The 17728-nt window shown below is 45.6% G+C and overlaps 1 protein-coding gene across 7 annotated transcripts in view; it reads left to right on the plus strand.

Moving 5' to 3' along the window:
* LOC112260820 (receptor-type tyrosine-protein phosphatase S) overlaps positions 1 to 17728 on the plus strand; it is a 152227-nt gene that overhangs the window by 91322 nt on the left and 43177 nt on the right. For 4 of the 7 annotated variants that reach the window (XM_042328961.1, XM_042328966.1, XM_042328964.1 and 1 more), the window contains exons 7-11: positions 8353 to 8463; positions 9727 to 9738; positions 14807 to 14821; positions 16086 to 16355; positions 16553 to 16932. In XM_042328961.1, coding sequence (XP_042184895.1) covers positions 8353 to 8463; positions 9727 to 9738; positions 14807 to 14821; positions 16086 to 16355; positions 16553 to 16932 — 788 coding nt within the window. The remainder of the gene's footprint in view (positions 1 to 8352; positions 8464 to 9726; positions 9739 to 14806; positions 14822 to 16085; positions 16356 to 16552; positions 16933 to 17728) is intronic. The other 3 variants (XM_042328963.1, XM_042328962.1, XM_042328965.1) reach the window with 3 other exon arrangements.

The following is a 17728-nucleotide window of genomic DNA, read 5'->3' on the forward strand; positions in this document are numbered from 1 at the left end:
GTGTTGTGATGGGCCGGGTCTAGTAGTGTTGTGTTGTGATGTGCCGGGTCTAGTAGTGTTGTGTTGTGATGGGCCGGGTCTAGTAGTTCTGTCTTGTGATGTGCCGGGTCTAGTAATGCTGTGTTGTGATGGGCCGGGTCTAGTAGTTCTGTGTTGTGATGTGCCGGGTCTAGTAGTGCTGTGTTGTGATGGGCCAGGTCTAGTAATGCTGTGTATGTAATAAGCTGTGTCTGGCTTTTACTCTCCTGGGGATGATGGAGGTACTGTTTCAGAAATGGGAGTGGGGGGATGAGTGTGTGGGTCCCTGCCAAGTGTTGCATCCTTTAGGTTCTTAGCAAATCTTCTGACACTGACCTGATCAAGGTGTACATTGTCGTATAAGTGTTTGCATGTCAGAGTGGGATGGTGAGACATTCTGACGTTGAACAGTGAGGCACAGTCCGCAGTCATCTGTTGATTTATTTTGTTGATCAACTGCCCTGGGAAGTCTTTTCTTGGTAGGGGGTTGGACACAACTATGTTGGTTGTTGGGAACATAGCCTGTGCCCACAGTGTACTCACTGCCCCAGATACATTTTCACCTTTGGCACGAAGGTCAATCCTGGTCTGACTAAGTAGCTGCATTGTACAGTCAGTTGTAGGACACCAGAACTTATACACCTGGTGTCTAGGGAATCATCTTTCCTGGACCAAGAACTTCCCATTTGAATCGATAAGGATTGCAGTTGTGGGTGAATGTTTGGGTGAAGCAGACTGGGAGGCTGGGAGGTTGACCTGGGCTGGAGCAGGCTGGGAGGCTGGGAAGTTGACCTGGGTTGGAGCAGGCTGGGAGGTTGACCTGGGCTGGAGCAGACTGGGAGGCTGGGAGGTTGACCTGGGTTGGAGCAGGCTGGGAGGTTGACCTGGGCTGGAGCAGACTGGGAGGCTGGGAGGTTGACCTGGGCTGGAGCAGACTGGGAGGCTGGGAGGTTGACCTGGGCTGGAGCAGACTGGGAGGCTGGGAGGTTGACCTGGGCTGGAGCAGACTGGGAGGTTGACCTGGGCTGGAGCAGACTGGGAGACTGGGAGGTTGACCTGGGCTGGAGCAGGCTGGGTGGTTGACCTGGGCTGGAGCAGACTGGGAGGCTGGGAGGTTGACCTGGGCTGGAGCAGGCTGGAAGGTTGACCTGAGCTGGAGCAGACTGGGAGGCTGGGAGGTTGGCCTGGGCTGGAGCAGGCTGGGAGAATGACCTGGGCTGGAGCAGGCTGGGAGGTTGACCTGGGCTGGAGCAGGCTGGGAGGTTGACCTGGGCTGGAGCAGACTGGGAGGGGGGTGCAGTGTCATCAGGCTGTGGTGGAGGCCATGCTGGTTATGTTGGTCTCAGGTTCTGTCTGTGTTATACCAAGCTGGTGGACATGCTCTCTAGATGCAGACGATAGGAGAGGGGTAATGACTAGCGGCTAGTTGAGGGTGTCAATGTACCTCTCTCTGCACTAGCTCCTCTCTTGTTGTGCTCAGATGGTCTCTGAGGTCATCATTTGTCTGACTCAGTTTGTCTATTCTGCTTTCTAATTTAGCAGTAGATGCTCTTAGTTTCTGGACAGTGTCATCCTCTCGAAGCTTGTTCTGTCTGAGTTCTAGGATGTCTGCTTCGACTAGAGAGAGGGTGTTGTGGAAACGTTGCATAGCAAGTGTTCTTGGTGTTGTAAGCATGTCCTTGGCTCTGTCTGCTGCAGGTGAGGTAGGTAGAGGGACACTGAAGGCTTCTTGCTGGGTCACAGAGACTGTTGAGGTGTTTGGGCCTGCTCCTTCCTCCTCCCTCCCCCTATCTCTCTCTATACCTCCCTCTCTCTCTCTCTCTCTCTCTCTCTCTCCTTCCTTCCTCCTCCCTCCCCCCCCTGTCTCTCTCTATACCACCCTCTCTCTCTCTTCTCCCTCTCTCTTTATACCCTTCTCCCTCCATCTCTCTCTCTACCCTCCTCCCTCCCCCTCTCGCTCTCTCATCCCCCTCTCTCTACCCACTGACTTCCCTCCCTCTCTCTCTCTCTAGCCTCCTCCCTCCCCCTCTCTCTCTCTTTACCCCTCTCCTATCTTCCTCTCTCTCTACCCTCCTCTCTCCCATCCTCTCTCTACCCTCCTCTCTCTACCCTCCTCTCTCCCCTCTCTCGCTCTACCCTCCTCTCTCTCTCTCCTTTACCTCCTTCCTCTCTCTCTACTCTCTCTCTCCCCCTCTCCCTCTCTCTCTCTCTTTCCATCCCCCTCCTCTTATAAAGCAGTGCTTGCTTGTTGCACAGATAAGTTATTCTTGTTTTGCGCCCAGCTCTGCACTGTTCCACAGGGAAAGGAGAGCGAGGGAAAGAGACAGAGAGGGGAGGGGGGCGGGGGGGTTCTGCCTCTTTTGCCTTTCATGTGTCTGCAGAAGAGATAAGCAAAGAGATGTCAGCTGCAGTGGAGACAGAGATGACTCAATAAACACACACACGCACCCTAACAAGACAACTTCCCATAGCTCCCAGAGTATTGCTGTAACTTCAACCTCTGTAGATAAGTTGTTGTCCAGGAGCAGATACCATACTCCTGAGAATGAATCTCCCTCCCTCCCTCCCTCCCTCCCTCCCTCCCCCTCCCTCCCTCCCTCCCTCCCTCCCTCCCCTCCCTCCCTCCCTCCCTCCCTCCCTCCCTCCCTCCGTCTGTGTCTCTGTCTCTAACACACACACCATACACACATAAACACACAGACAGCCCACTGTCATTACGTAAACTACAGTCTAGTTTGGGCATGTCTCTCATTAAATACAGCGCCTGGATCGATCTCGCCTTCTCTGCTCAGTCTCTCTTTTTCTCTCTACACCATATTAAGAACACCTATTGAGTTGCACCCCCCACCCTTTTGCCTTCAGAACAGACTCAATTTGTTGGGGCATGGACTGTGCAAAGTGTCAAAAGCGTTCCACATGGATGCTGGCCCATGTTGACTCCAATACGTCCCACAGTTGTATCAAGTTGGCTGCATGTCCTGTGGGTAGTGGACCATTCTTGACACACACAGGAAACTGTTGAGCGGGAAAAACCCAGCAGTGTTGCAGTTCTTCACACAAACCAGTGCGCCTGGCACCTAGTACCATACCCTGTTCAAAGGCACTTCAATCATTCATCCTCTGAATAGCACACACACAATTCATGTCTCAATTGTCTCAAGGCTTAAAAATCCTTCTTTAACCTTTCTCCTCCCCTTCATCTACACTGATTGAAGTGGATTTAACAAGTGACATCAATAAATGATCATAGCTTTTACCTTGATATACCTGTTCAGTCTTTTTGTCATGGAAAGTGCAGGTGTTCTTAATGTTTTTTAATACTCAGTGTATGTATCTTTGTCTGTAGATTCCTGAGGGACAAAAATACTTGCAAACATAGCAGGCTCCCAATTACGCCAGACAGGACTGGTACATTCGTTAGAAATGTTCATAGCAACAAGCTCCACTGGCAAATACCCCCCTACCCCAACAAGCTCCACTGGCAAATACCCCCTACCCCAACAAGCTCCGCTGGCAAATACCCCCTACCCCAACAAGCTCCTCTGGCAAATACCCCCTACCCCAACAAGCTCCACTGGCAAATACCCCCTACCCCAACAAGCTCCTCTGGCAAATACCCCCTACCCCAACAAGCTCCGCTGGCAAATACCCCCTACCCCAACAAGCTCCTCTGGCAAATACCCCCTACCCCAACAAGCTCCTCTGGCAAATACCCCCTACCCCAAAAAGCTCCGCTGGCAAATACCCCCTACCCCAACAAGCTCCTCTGGCAAATACCCCCTACCCCAACAAGCTCCGCTGGCAAATACCCCCTACCCCAACAAGCTCCTCTGGCAAATACCCCCTACCCCAACAAGCTCCTCTGGCAAATACCCCCTACCCCAACAAGCTCCTCTGGCAAATACCCCCTACCCCAACAAGCTCCGCTGGCAAATACCCCCTACCCCAACAAGCTCCTCTGGCAAATACCCCCTACCCCAACAAGCTCCGCTGGCAAATACCCCCTACCCCAACAAGCTCCTCTGGCAAATACCCCCTACCCCAACAAGCTCCGCTGGCAAATTCCCCCTACCCCAACAAGCTCCGCTGGCAAATACCCCCTACCCCAACAAGCTCCTCTGGCAAATACCCCCTACCCCAACAAGCTCCGCTGGCAAATACCCCCTACCCCAACAAGCTCCGCTGGCAAATACCCCCTACCCCAACAAGCTCCTCTGGCAAATACCCCCTACCCCAACAAGCTCCTCTGGCAAATACCCCCTACCCCAACAAGCTCCGCTGGCAAATACCCCCTACCCCAACAAGCTCCTCTGGCAAATACCCCTACCCCAACAAGCTCCTCTGGCAAATACCCCCTACCCCAACAAGCTCCGCTGGCAAATACCCCCTACCCCAACAAGCTCCGCTGGCAAATACCCCCTACCCCAACAAGCTCCTCTGGCAAATACCCCCTACCCCAACAAGCTCCGCTGGCAAATACCCCCTACCCCAACAAGCTCCTCTGGCAAATACCCCCTACCCCAACAAGCTCCGCTGGCAAATACCCCCAAGCTACCCCAACAAGCTCCGCTGGCAAATACCCCCTACCCCAACAAGCTCCGCTGGCAAATACCCCCTACCCCAACAAGCTCCTCTGGCAAATACCCCCTACCCCAACAAGCTCCGCTGGCAAATACCCCCTACCCCAACAAGCTCCGCTGGCAAATTCCCCCTACCCCAACAAGCTCCTCTGGCAAATACCCCCTACCAAATCCACACTCTGCTTTTGTCATGTTCTGTAGTACGCTTTTCTATCACACTACAATAAGCCAGGGGAGCCTGAAAGCCGCTGTGTGTGTGTGTGTGTGTGTGTGTGTGTGTGTGTGTGTGTGTGTGTGTGTGTGTGTGTGTGTGTGTGTGTGTGTGTGTGTGTGTGTGTGTGTGTGTGTGTGTGTGTGTGTGTGTGTGTGTGTGTGTGTGTGTGTGCGTGTGTGCGCATTCAGTTGTGCATATTTTTTTGTGCATATTTTTTGTTGTGAACACTGCCCCTGACCTCATTTCAAAATCACCCAGTTTGTTATAAGGGCCTTGTAAACGTTGTGAAGGGCTTTCAGCAGAATATGCTCAAGGTGAAAATGACTGAAAGAATAATAACAATGTGCCATGATAATAACATGCTTTAGGAGACTGGGATAATAATGTACAATGTTGCTAAACACTTCAGTGAAGTGTGCAGAGAAAGAGAGATGGAGAGGGGATTTCAAGTTATATGCTCCAGGGACTCCTATTGTGTGTAGCTAGCTATATGCTCCAGGGACTCCTGTTGTGTGTAGCTAGCTATATGCTCCAGGGACTCCTGTTGTGTGTAGCTAGCTATATGCTCCAGGGACTCCTGTTGTGTGTAGCTAGCTATATGCTCCAGGGACTCCTGTTGTGTGTAGCTAGCTATATGCTCCAGGGACTCCTGTTGTGTGTAGCTAGCTATATGCTCCAGGGACTCCTGTTGTGTGTAGCTAGCTATATGCTCCAGGGACTCCTGTTATGCGTATCTATGTGCTCCAGGGACTCCTATTGTGTGTAGCTAGCTATGTGCTCCAGGGACTCCTATTGTGTGTAGCTAGCTATATGCTCCAGGGACTCCTATTGTGTGTCGCTAGCTATAAGGGACTTGTTTCAGGAAACTGGGCGTATGTCGCGCATCACTACTTCACAGGAGAGGCATTTGAATGTAAACATTAATTTTTTATCAAAGTGCATTTTTTGGGCAGAATTACCTTCTGGAACATGTGAACTTTCATGTGCCTTAATAACAAACGTGTATGCCATCTATATATATACAGATGGCATATACTGTACAGTTGTTAAATTACAAGCCTAGTTGGTTTAGACACAGAAAAAGGCAGGAACCTTCCCGATTGGCTGAGATAATGGTTGGTCTGGACATTCCGAGAGATGAGTTTGGATTGGTCTGCCACGTAGCACGCTTCTGTCTATAACATGAGCTGCTCAGTATGTGTAGGTAATCCTTTCTAATGCAACTTTTTTTAAAGATATCAAGAACTGCAAAAGTGTTGCTAATGCTCTCCACTTTCTGGAGGACCGAGATTTGAAATCAGTGGAATGTCCAGTGGAAGCAGATTATGATAGCTGAGGAGAAAATTCTGGTATTTGATTGCAAATATGCGGAGGGAGTCGAAAAGAGAACACACTGTTGTATAAAACACCTCTCCAGATTACATCTTCAAACTAAGGGCAACCATGGCATCAGTGACAGAGAAGGAGAAGAATTCATCCATGTATACGGGTAAGAGAGTCTAGCTAGCTACATTTTCAGATATTATGTGTTTCTAATTTTATCAGAAAGTTGTTTTCATTGCAAGTTAAAATGTAGAGTTCGCTAGCTAGCTAACGTTAGCTCGCTGGCTTACTAGCTAACGTTATGTGTATGATCTGTGTAGTAATATCATTTGTATCTCAGAACCATTTGCATTGCAAGTTATAGCCCACTGTTAGCTAGCTAGCTAACATAGAACCTAATTGGATAGCGTTAGCTATTTCCAGATTCATGCAGGGTAGTAACGTTATGAGTTGGGATTATGGTTCATTGTTTAGCTAGCTCCATGTCTAAACAAAATAATCCACTATGCAAGTGTACTGTTTACACGTTCTCTATCCTGTGCATGTTACAAATAAACAGATTTTATTTGATATAGTGTGTGTTTACCAGAGGCGGTAATGTGAAGAACAACATGACCTGCACCAAAGTCAAATTAGGATATAGCATTAGGCCAACGAGACAGTGTCCAAGTTAAAAAATTCTCTGGTAGAATGCCCTACTTTCATCTTGTCACTCACAACCGTAAGCTATTTTCTGTGATTAACTCACCATTAACTTTAAATAATGATCTTGTTGTGAGTTTATTTTCCTGTAATAATTCATACAAAATTAGCTAAAGTTAAGACATTGTCAGCTATATGATATGGTCATTATTTGAACTGGCTAGCCAGCTAACTTAATGTTAACTAGCGAGCTAACAAGCTAGAAATGAGCCAACACATTGTTTAGAAAGTTGCTTTTAGTTGCCTGGTTTGCTAGATTGACATACACTAAATAGTTTTTTTTTTTAATGGATGCGTTTATTGGTGTTAAAATACACCAGTTTTGCTATTTTGGACCAGCAGGTTGCTGATGTCATGCAGCCTGTTGTTTTTGTGTAAATACTTTTTCATAATGACAATGACAAGTTTGATGTTGGATGACAATAGAATGTTCTCAATGTCACGACGACAACTGTCTATAGACATGTCGATAGACGTAGTATAAACCAGCTTCTTTGGTTGTTTAGTGCACTACTCACTCTGTTTAGGACATGGCCTTATATGAATCCTTAATGATATGGGTGGGGCTAAGGCTTAAGAGGGTGTGAATAGTGCTGAATGGGTGTAGACAAAGATGAGCTCTTCAGTAGGTGTAGCAAAACATTCAAGGGCCATTTTCTCAAAAGTGCTGTTACAAGTTTATCAAAGCAGAATTACTTTCCCATTGTTCTTCAACTGTAGTGTATGATTTACCATTTTCTAGCACTGAGTCTCTACTTTTATCCAATATTTAAAAAAATACAATTTCATATTTTGCTACATAAGACCGAATTGAGCTGGTCGGTCACATATGCTCCAGGGACTCTTGTGTGTTGCTAGCTATATGCTCCAGGAATTCATATTGTGTGTAGCTAGCTATATGCTCCAGGGACTCCTAATGTGTGTAGCTAGATATATCCCATTAAGCTGGCTGTGGGGAACATAGATTTTTCATGGCAGAAAGGAACCAGTAATGGAAAATCTCTCTTTATCCGTTTTCATGGTAGTTTTAATCAGTTTAATGATGAGTAAATATAGATTTGATTTATGAATGTATCATTACTTAACCCATAGCAATGCCTCTTTTTATTCTCGCTCTCACTCTCTCTCTCTCCCCCTCTCTCTCTCTCTCCCCCCTCTCTCTCTCTCTCTCTCTCTCTCTCTCTCTCTCTCTCTCACTCACTCTCTCTCTCCCCTCTCTCTCTCTCTCTCACTCTCTCCCCCTCTCTCCCTCTCACTCTCTCTTGCTCTCCCCTGTCTCTCTCTCTCTCTCCCCTCTCTCTCTCTCTCTCTCCCCCTCTCTCCCCCTCTCTCTCTCTCTACTCTTTCTCTCTCTCCCTCTCTCTCTCTCTCTCTCCTCTCTCTCACTCTCTCTCTCTCTCTCTCTCTCTCTCTCTCCTCTCTCTCACTCTCTCTCTCTCTCCCCCCTCTCTCGCTCTCTCTCGCATATCCATTTATTTCATTTCCCCCCCATCTCTCTCTTTCTCTGTCTCTCAGGTGCCCTCCAGATAGAGAACAGTGAGGAGTTAGACCAGGGAAAGTATGAGTGTGTGGCCACTAACTCTCAGGGAGTGCGTTACTCTTCCCCGGCCAACCTGTATGTACGAGGTAGGAACTTACCATGGGTATAAGAACACACACACAAACACACACGTGCATTATAACACACACACCTGTCACACAGCTGAAACAGCTGTCACCATTATACAATGTATTAAGTGGTGTTAAGTCCTAGTTTATCTACATGTTTTTTTTGTTATTTATTTTCTTCCTATTTGCATCCACTAACCAAACCAAACCTATCCACCAAGTGAAACACCAGTTGGTGACCTAAGATTGATAACGTTCCAGACTAAACTGGGTTTTACAGGTGTTGCATCAAGGTTTTTTGTAATAACTGCCACTGAATGGAATCAGACAAAAAGGAATAGGCCAGTGATGTCATACTGCACTGGGGCCAATGTGCAGTTCCAGGGTCTTTGCTACAGTATGACATCACAATTGTCCTCTCCCTCTTCATATTTTTCTAAATTGAGGGCCACAGTGACTGAGAGTTTGTTTTTCTCTTGCACTTTAAAGTGGAACTGACAGTGTTTTAACTACTTTGCAGATATGAAAAAAACAGACAATTCCCAGTTTATGCTACGAAACCAACTTTATAAGAGGTTTTAAAAATTGGTTCTATGTGACTCAACATTCCATGACGTTCACTAAGGCATTGTTCGCAGAACAGATGGATGCAGTTCAATGCATGATTAATACACACAATTCCTAAACGTTCTAAGAATTTATGATAACGTGAAAATGACCATATCTAAGTGCTCGCTTGTCAGAAAATGTAAATATATATTTTTTTAAAGGGTGTCATCTTCCTCTGGGTGTATATGAACAGATTTCATGGTCCTAAAATGCAGTCAGTTCCACTTTAATACAGTGATTGGCTAGGGAATACATTTGGTTTCTCAAGTCTAACTGAGACACACAAAAAACATAATGCAAACCAACAGCCAGTGTGGCCCTCCAGGGGTCTCAAACGGCCCTCCAGGGGTCTCAAATGGCCCTCCAGGGGTCTCAAACGGCCCTCCGTTTGAGACCCCTGTTCTAGGTTCTCAACTGGGGTAAGGGAGACTGGAATTAGGGGTTCTAGACTCAAATTTCTAAGCTCTTAAGCCCCTGAGTTTGAAGTTCCTGATCCTACATTTGAAGTGGGTTCTGTGAAGAACAGTGTGAATGTGCGTGTGTACATTTGTGTGACTGTGTGTATGCGGTGTGTGTGAGGCTTTGAGCTGGACGTTTTTACTCTCTGTTTCCCCGTTCTCTCTCTCCCCATCACGTCATTGTGTTCTGCATCAACCCCCTTACATCCCCCAGAGCAACGAGAAGGTTGGTGTGTTCTTTATTTTCTTTCAGTACTCCTTCCTTTTTATAACACATTTACACCTGAAGTTAGGAGAGATACATCAGTCTTAAACAGTCTAGAAAAGACATATGAATAACCCTCATGTCAAATTGGTTTTAATTTGATAAACACACTTCTTTGATTGAAGGCGTTTCACTAAGCTGTAATGAGGCTAGCTGCCTACGCAGTCATTTGCATTGATTGCATTGTGTGGCCTTGTTTGTAGACCTTTGATATTGCTTTCATCCGAGCGCGACGTTCTCTGCATGGAACATTCTTGTTGTCATGGAGACCCAGGAATTGGAAATGAAAAGAAGGCTATCTATGCATGGACGGAGAGCGGAGGCGGCGCTTGCATGCCTGTACCCAGACTAACTGTGTATGTCACGGCTCCAAGTGTGTGTGTGTGTGTATGTGCTCTGTGTGTGTTTGTATGTGCTCTGTGTGTGTGTGTGTGTGTGTGTGTGTATGTGCGTGCATGTGCTCTGTGTGTGTGTATGTGCGTGCATGTGCTCTGTGTGTGTATGTGCGTGCATGTGCTCTGTGTGTGTATGTGCGTGCATGTGCTCTGTGTGTATGTGTATGTGCGTGCATGTGCTCTGTGTGTATGTGTGTGTGTATGTGCGTGCATGTGCTCTGTGTGTATGTGTGTGTGTGTATGTGCGTGCATGTGCTCTGTGTGTATGTGTGTGTGTATGTGCGTGCATGTGCTCTGTGTGTATGTGTGTGTGTATGTGCGTGCATGTGCTCTGTGTGTATGTGTGTGTGTATGTGCGTGCATGTGCTCTGTGTGTATGTGTGTGTGATGTGCGTGCATGTGCTCTGTGTGTGTATGTGTGTGTGTATGTGCGTGCATGTGCTCTGTGTGCGTCTATTTTTTTATTGATTTCTGTTGTCTTGTATTTATTGTTCTGTCTTTGTGGGTTTGTGTTATGTAACTGTCATTCTTCTGCACTTGTGGCATGTTGTGTGTCGCGTTGCCAATGTGTTTTGGTATTGTGTGTGGTCTCTGTGTGTTGTATTGGTCTGCTGCTGTTTGTTTGCGCGTACATACTCTGTGTAGCCAGCTTGGTACTTGTATACTGAGTGGTCCTCATATCCCCTCAGGGAAAATAAAGCATTCAAATAAGGCTTTATTCAAGTGCCATTTAAAAGTAGCTTATAATTATTTACACGCTTGTTTGGTGAGCAAAGACTAAGTTAGTTCTGCTGGCTCAACATACACTTACACTCAGAGGCCAAAAGCACACACAGTATTGTTCTGCTTTCTTTCTTTATGTACATTATCTGTATTTATATTGAGATTAACAAAATGTACATTCATATTTATTTGCACAAAACAAGTTATTTCAGTGGATTGTGTCCGTCCACAGTATACTGTTATTCACACAGAGATCCTATGGAATTCTATGGTTATACTACATTAAATCAAATCAAATCACATGTATTTGTCACATACACATGGTTAGCAGATGTTAATGCGAGTGTAGCGAAATGCTTGTGTTTCTAGTTCCGACAATGCAGTAATAACCAACGAGTAATCTAACCTAACAATTCCAAAACTACTACCTTATAAAACTACTACCTTATACACACATTATATTCGTATGTTATTGTTCACACAGAGATCCTATGGAATTCTATGGTTATACTACATTATATTAGTATGTTATTGTTCACACAGAGATCCTATGGAATTGGTTATTCAGCTGCTAAGTAGTGGTTGCTGTGGTTATGGACTATATAACGTCCTCTATTTATTGGCAGTTGAAATGAACAATGTATCCTCCTCAATATTGATGTATATTTATTGAACACACATATTAATTAAACATCTCTCCACTTCTTTATTAGGCAGGATTAACCTGTGTAAATGCCAACAGGGCTTTAGTGTGCTGTGGCTGTGCTCTTTAATGAAATGCAACGGTATCCCAGGCAGCTCTCAATCCCAATCTACTATGGTCTAGCATCCTCATCAACTCTACCCTGTAGACAATCCTGGTATTGATACTGGAGCAGAATAAATCATGACATTACAATTGTACCCCTTGGCCTATACAGTCTATAGTAGGCTACTTAATTAACAAGCAAAACCAGTAAGCAAAACCATAAGAGATGCTATTCAATCAACATTCTGGCCAGAGTTCTTTCTTGAGAAGGGCTCTAGAAATATCCTTTATATGTTCCATGATATTAATACTACCTTGTTTTATTGATACTGAACTCACATGAACTCAGCAAAAAAAATGTCTCTTTTTCAGCACCCTGTCTTTCAAAGATGATTCGAAAAAATCCAAATAACTTCACAGATCTTCATTGTAAAGGGTTTAAACACTGTTTCCCATGCATGTTCAATGAACCATAAATTAATTAATTAATGAACATGCACCTGTGGAACGGTCCTTAAGACACTATCAGCTTACAGACGGTAGGCAGTTAAGGTCACAGTTATTAAAACTTAGGACACTAAAGAGGCCTTTCTACTGACTCTGAAAAACACCAAGAGAAAGATGCCCAGGGTCCCTGCTCATCTGCGTGAACGTTCCTTGGGCATGCTGCAATGAGGCATGAGGACTGCAGATGTGGCCAGGGCAATAAATTGCAATGTCTGTACTGTGAGACGCCTAAGACAGTGCTACAGGGAGACAGGACGGACTTCTGATCGTCTGGACTTCTGATCATCCTCGCAGTGGCAGACCACATGTAACAACACCTGCACACGATCGGTACATCCTAACATCACACCTGCGGGACAGGTACGGGATGGCAACAACAACTGCCCAAGTTACACCAGGAATGCCCAATCCCTCCATCAGTGCTCAAACTGTCCGCAATAGGCTGAGAGAGGCTGGACTGAGGGCTTGTAGGCCTGTTGTAAGGCAGGCCCTCACCAGACATCACCGGCAACAACATCGCCTATGTGCACAAACCCACCGTTGATTGACCAGACAGGACTGGCAAAAAGTGCTCTTCACTGACGAGTCGTGGTTTTGTCTCACCAGGAGTAATGGTCGGATTCACTTTTATTGTCGAAGGAATGAGAATTACACCAAGGCTTTGGAGATTTGGAGGGTCCATCATGGTCTGGGGAGGTGTGTCACAGCATCATCGGACTGAGCTTGTTGTCATTGCAGGCCATCTCAACGCTGAGTGTTACAGGGAAGACATCCTCCTCCCTCATGTGGTACCCTTCCTGCAGGCTTATCTTGACATGACCCTCCAGCATGACAATGCCACCAGCCATACTGCTTGTTCTGTGCGTGATTTCCTGCAAGACAGGATTCTGCCATGGCCAACGTAGAGCTCGGATCTCAATCCCCTTGAGCACGTCTGGGACCTGTTGGATCAGAGGGTGAGGACTAGGGCCATTCCCCCCAGAAATGTCCGGGAACTTGCAGGTGCCTTGATGGAAGAGGGGGGTAACATCTCACAGCAAGAACTGGCAAATCTGGTGCAGTACATGAGGAGGAGATGCACTGCAGTACTTAATGCAGGTGGTGGCCACAACAGATACTGACTGTTACTTTTGATTCTGACCCCCCCCCCCTTTGTTCAGGGACACATTATTCAATTTCTGTTAGTCACATGTCTGTGGAACTTGTTCAGTTTATGTCTCAGTTGTTGAATATTGTTATGTTCATACAAATATTTGCACATGTTAAGTTTGCTGAAAATGTTGACATTGAGAGGACATTTATTTTTTTGCTGAGTTTATATGTCTGATAGTAAATAGGTTGTCACTGCCTGACCGTTCATTCTCGGCCTTATCTTTGTTCAGCATGCACTTCAATATTGTGCTGTCCTGCTGCTGAGCTGGATGTACCCTACTTTCCTTGACAGAAATGTCCACATTCTCTTCTTCAGCTTTAACAAGTCTCCATACCTTGAGGGAACTTCCAGTCGTTAGATATGTATACCACACGTTATGCACACACTTTAAGAGTTGAGTATTTTCTTAAATAAAATATCAAGCTGAATTGTATGGTACTGCGTACAGTAGGTGCTCTTGTCTGCTGCATGGTTCTAACCTGGTCACTCTGTTTCTGTTTGTCTCTGTCTGGCTCTTGCATGCTTTGGAGAGAATCTGCCTGCCTGCCTTTTGATTTGATGTCTCTTATAACAGTTACATTTGATTTTGTCTGTTAATTAAATGTCTATTTTTTGTCTTGAACTTTAGTGTCCAATTCTGGGGATCTGTTGGAATTCTAGGGCCACTCCAAATGTATGGCACTGTTATGTTGAATGGGATCATGTCCACCGAGCTATTGAATCACTGCCAAATTGTTCATTCGTATTTGGTTTTGGTGAATAGTTTGTTTGCGTGCTATCTGAGGAAGACTAGGAATACAGTGAAATCCATTGAACCTAGAGAAGATATTTCAATGCTAGGTGAAGTTTATTAATGAATCTGAGCATGGTTCTTTTAAATTAAATGCATCAGCTGAGAATCATTTGGGGGAAGACTGAGGCCAGTGATTCTATGAAAACTCTTTCCCCCTGATTTACTCCCACTGACTGAGTGGAGATTCCTGTATTGTGACTCAAAACATGATTCAAACCCCTGATTCAGATACTGTTTCGAATCTTGACATTAGCTAATATTTCTACTGACTGTGTCTGTCTGTCTGTCTGCCCTTCCTCCCCTTGCATCCACTCCTGTCTGTCTGTCTGTCTGTCTGTCTGTCTGTCTGTCTGTCTGTCTGTCTGTCTGTCTGTCTGTCTGTCTGTCTGTCTGTCTGTCTGTCTGTCTGTCTGTCTGTCTGTCTGTCTGTCTGTCACTTCAGTCCTCTGTTTTGCAGCCTTGGGGTACCAAATTTTCAGTTCCTACGACATCCACCAATCAAAGTCTGATTTTGGAGAACCTAACAGCAGTTTCAAGAGCGCCATGTGTTTTCTCTTTCCCATCCCTCCTTTCTTCCCCTTCTGCCCTTTCCCCCTTTCTTCTTATCTCCCTTACCTCTTATCCTCTCTGCCCCATCCCTCTCTTCTAATATCCCTTCCTTCTTTCTCTCTCTTCTGCATTCTGCACTCCATCTGTACCCTGGTGTGTAGGATCAACAGACAAATGTGCATAATTTTAAATTACTAAAAACATGTGCATACTACCCCTTTCTCTCTCTTTGGATTATCTCTCTCTGTCATGACTCATGATGTATGTCTTGATGTTTCCTTATTTCAAGTGTTCAATGTGAACATTGTAATTGCAACGACACCTATTTATATCCCCCATAACCTTATTTACATCGCTTTTATTTATTTTCAACATTGCTGCGTTCATCTGGTATTCTGGTTGTACAATGAGGCCATGAGTTGCCACATTGACTGGAAGAGGAACCAGACAATACTGTCTTTCTCTCTCTCTATCTGTCTTCTCCCTCTGTCTCTTCATGATTATAGTTTTTTTCTACAAGTCTTCTAGGCATGCAAGTGACCCGTGAGCTCTGTCTCTATGCATCCATGCATCTTTCCCTCTACGTGCCATTATATCAAATAGATCTGACAGCTAGCTAGTAGATTCAGCACAGGTACAGTTAACAGAAGCACTCTGTGCAAGTTGTCTGACTAATAGCTGGTTCTATCAATTGGCTCTGCCAGCGCCATGTATCTAAAGGGCCCTCATCTGCAGTGGAGAACTCACCCCAGAGGCACAGAAATCTCATTGAAGTTTCTCATTATAGTTTCTCACTCAAGTTTCTGGTGAAGTTTCTCGTTTTCAAGTCAGTAGCCTTGAGCTTCGCTGCAACGGTAGTTCAGCTGTAATTTACATCTTCACATTGGTTTTATTTAAGCTCATTTTAGTTCCTCAGGAAAAAATCCTATGGTATTTTGTGCAGCCCAGAGCGCCAGTATTTGTATTGTAGATCTTGTTTTAAATAGGGAAGAGGAAACTGTATAGTCTGGGCATCTACAGTGATGATTCTACAATACCAAATGATGTCCTTGTAAAATATGCAATGGGTTGTTGCACACTGGCTAAAACATGAGAAACGTACAATAGGGTGAAATGTAGCTTGAGAAAGCAGTCTCTCAACATGGGATCTGTGTATTTCAACTGCTATCATTAGCTCATATTTTCAAAACTACCAATGTAGTTTCGACTAAACGTGAAATATCCCTTTGTAAAACCTCTGTAAAAGCAGTGAAGTTCATACTACCCTTTCTGTTACCCCACTTTCTCTCTCTCTCTTTCGCTCTCTCTCGTTCTCTCTCTTTCTGTATCTTTCTTACCCCCCTCTGTCGCCCCCTTTTCTGTCCCTGCCGCTCCGGCTCCCCGTCCTCATTCCCCTCTCTACAATCCTCCCCCCGTCTTCCCCATCTCCTCCTCTCCCAGTGCGTCGTGTGCCTCCTCGTTTCTCCATCCTGCCCTCCAACCATGAGATCATGCCCAGCGGCAGCATCAACATCACCTGTGTGGCGGTGGGTTCACCCATGCCCTACGTCAAATGGATGCTGGGTAGTGAGGACCTGACACCCGAGGACGAGATGCCGGTGGGGCGGAACGTTCTGGAGCTCAACGGAATCAGGGAGTCGGCCAACTACACCTGTGTGGCCATGAGCAGTCTGGGGGTTATAGAGGCCACTGCACAGGTGTCAGTTAAGAGTAAGGGACAACCTTTCTCTTTCAAATTGTGCTCTCTCTGTCTCTCCCTCTCCCCGACTTTGAATACCACCATATTAGAGAGTAAGGACCATCTAAGATCTTGCAGGTGCCCATCAAGAGTAAGGTCCCCTTTTCTCCCCCTGTCTGCCTTCAGACATTAAGGACAGTTGAATAAATATCTCCTTCTCCCTTCATAGCTCTTCCCAAGCCTCCCGGTACCCCCATCGTCACGGAGACGACTGCCACCAGCGTCACCATCACCTGGGACTCCGGTAACCCCGACCCGGTGTCCTATTACATCATCCAGTACCGGGCCAAGGCACCAGACAGCAAGTACGAGACGGTGGACAGTATCACCACCACCAGGTACAGCATTGGAGGGCTCTACCCCAACACGGAGTATGAGATCAGGGTGTCAGCCGTCAACAGCATCGGCCAGGGACCCTCGTCCACCCGGGTGGAGGCCAGGACAGGGGAGCAGGCCCCGGCTAGCCCCCCCAGGAACGTCCAGGCCAGGATCATCTCCAAGAACACTGTCATGGTCCGCTGGGAGGAACCAGAGGAGCCCAATGGACAGGTCAGTGTTGATTTTTGTTTTGTCAGTTGTTTTGTTAAAGGTGCAAAAACATTTTTAACTCAATATGAAATAACTTCTGGGTAACAATTAAGTACCTTACTGTGATTGATTTCAATTAAAATGGAAAAAAAAATAGCTTCTTAACAAAGCAATTTTTCAAGCGAGATTGTCGTCTGTCTAGGTGTGGGGAGGACAAAACTTAAAACTAGCTGTTATTGGCAGAAATAACCGTTTGGAACTCTCTTTCTTATTGGTCTAATAACTAATTTAACGCCTGGTTATGTCACCAGGCAGGCCAAAACATAATCACTTTAACAAGTTCACAATATTATTCCAACCTCATACTGTGGAAATATATATAAAACACAGGAAAGTACGTTTTTTGACGGCACTGGTTCTTTAATAATTTATTAATAATAATTTACTGATGTACTACTTTGTTTATTTATAATGTATTATGTTATTAATCTCTAAATGTATGAATGTATTAATTTGAATGTTATCAGAAGAGAATAAATGGCCAAGACAGGGATAATAAATAATCTCTGACAGAGACAACACTGAGGCGCAATAATAACTGAGTTAGTTAGATAAACATCCCATTTTCCACTGTTGTCCCTGGGCAGTCTAAACATAATACGCTGCATAATGGTTGCCTGGCGACTCACCCTGTATTTAAATCTGCTGCTTTATCGACCATCGTAGAGAAGAACCGTCAGTTTGGCCGGAGCAATGTGGATGGGTAGCCAGGCAGTCCTAATGGAGTCATCATCAACAACAGTAATCACAACAAGGC

The sequence above is a fragment of the Oncorhynchus tshawytscha genome, linkage group LG10, assembly GCF_018296145.1.
Source record: "Oncorhynchus tshawytscha isolate Ot180627B linkage group LG10, Otsh_v2.0, whole genome shotgun sequence".
Taxonomy (NCBI): domain Eukaryota; kingdom Metazoa; phylum Chordata; class Actinopteri; order Salmoniformes; family Salmonidae; genus Oncorhynchus; species Oncorhynchus tshawytscha.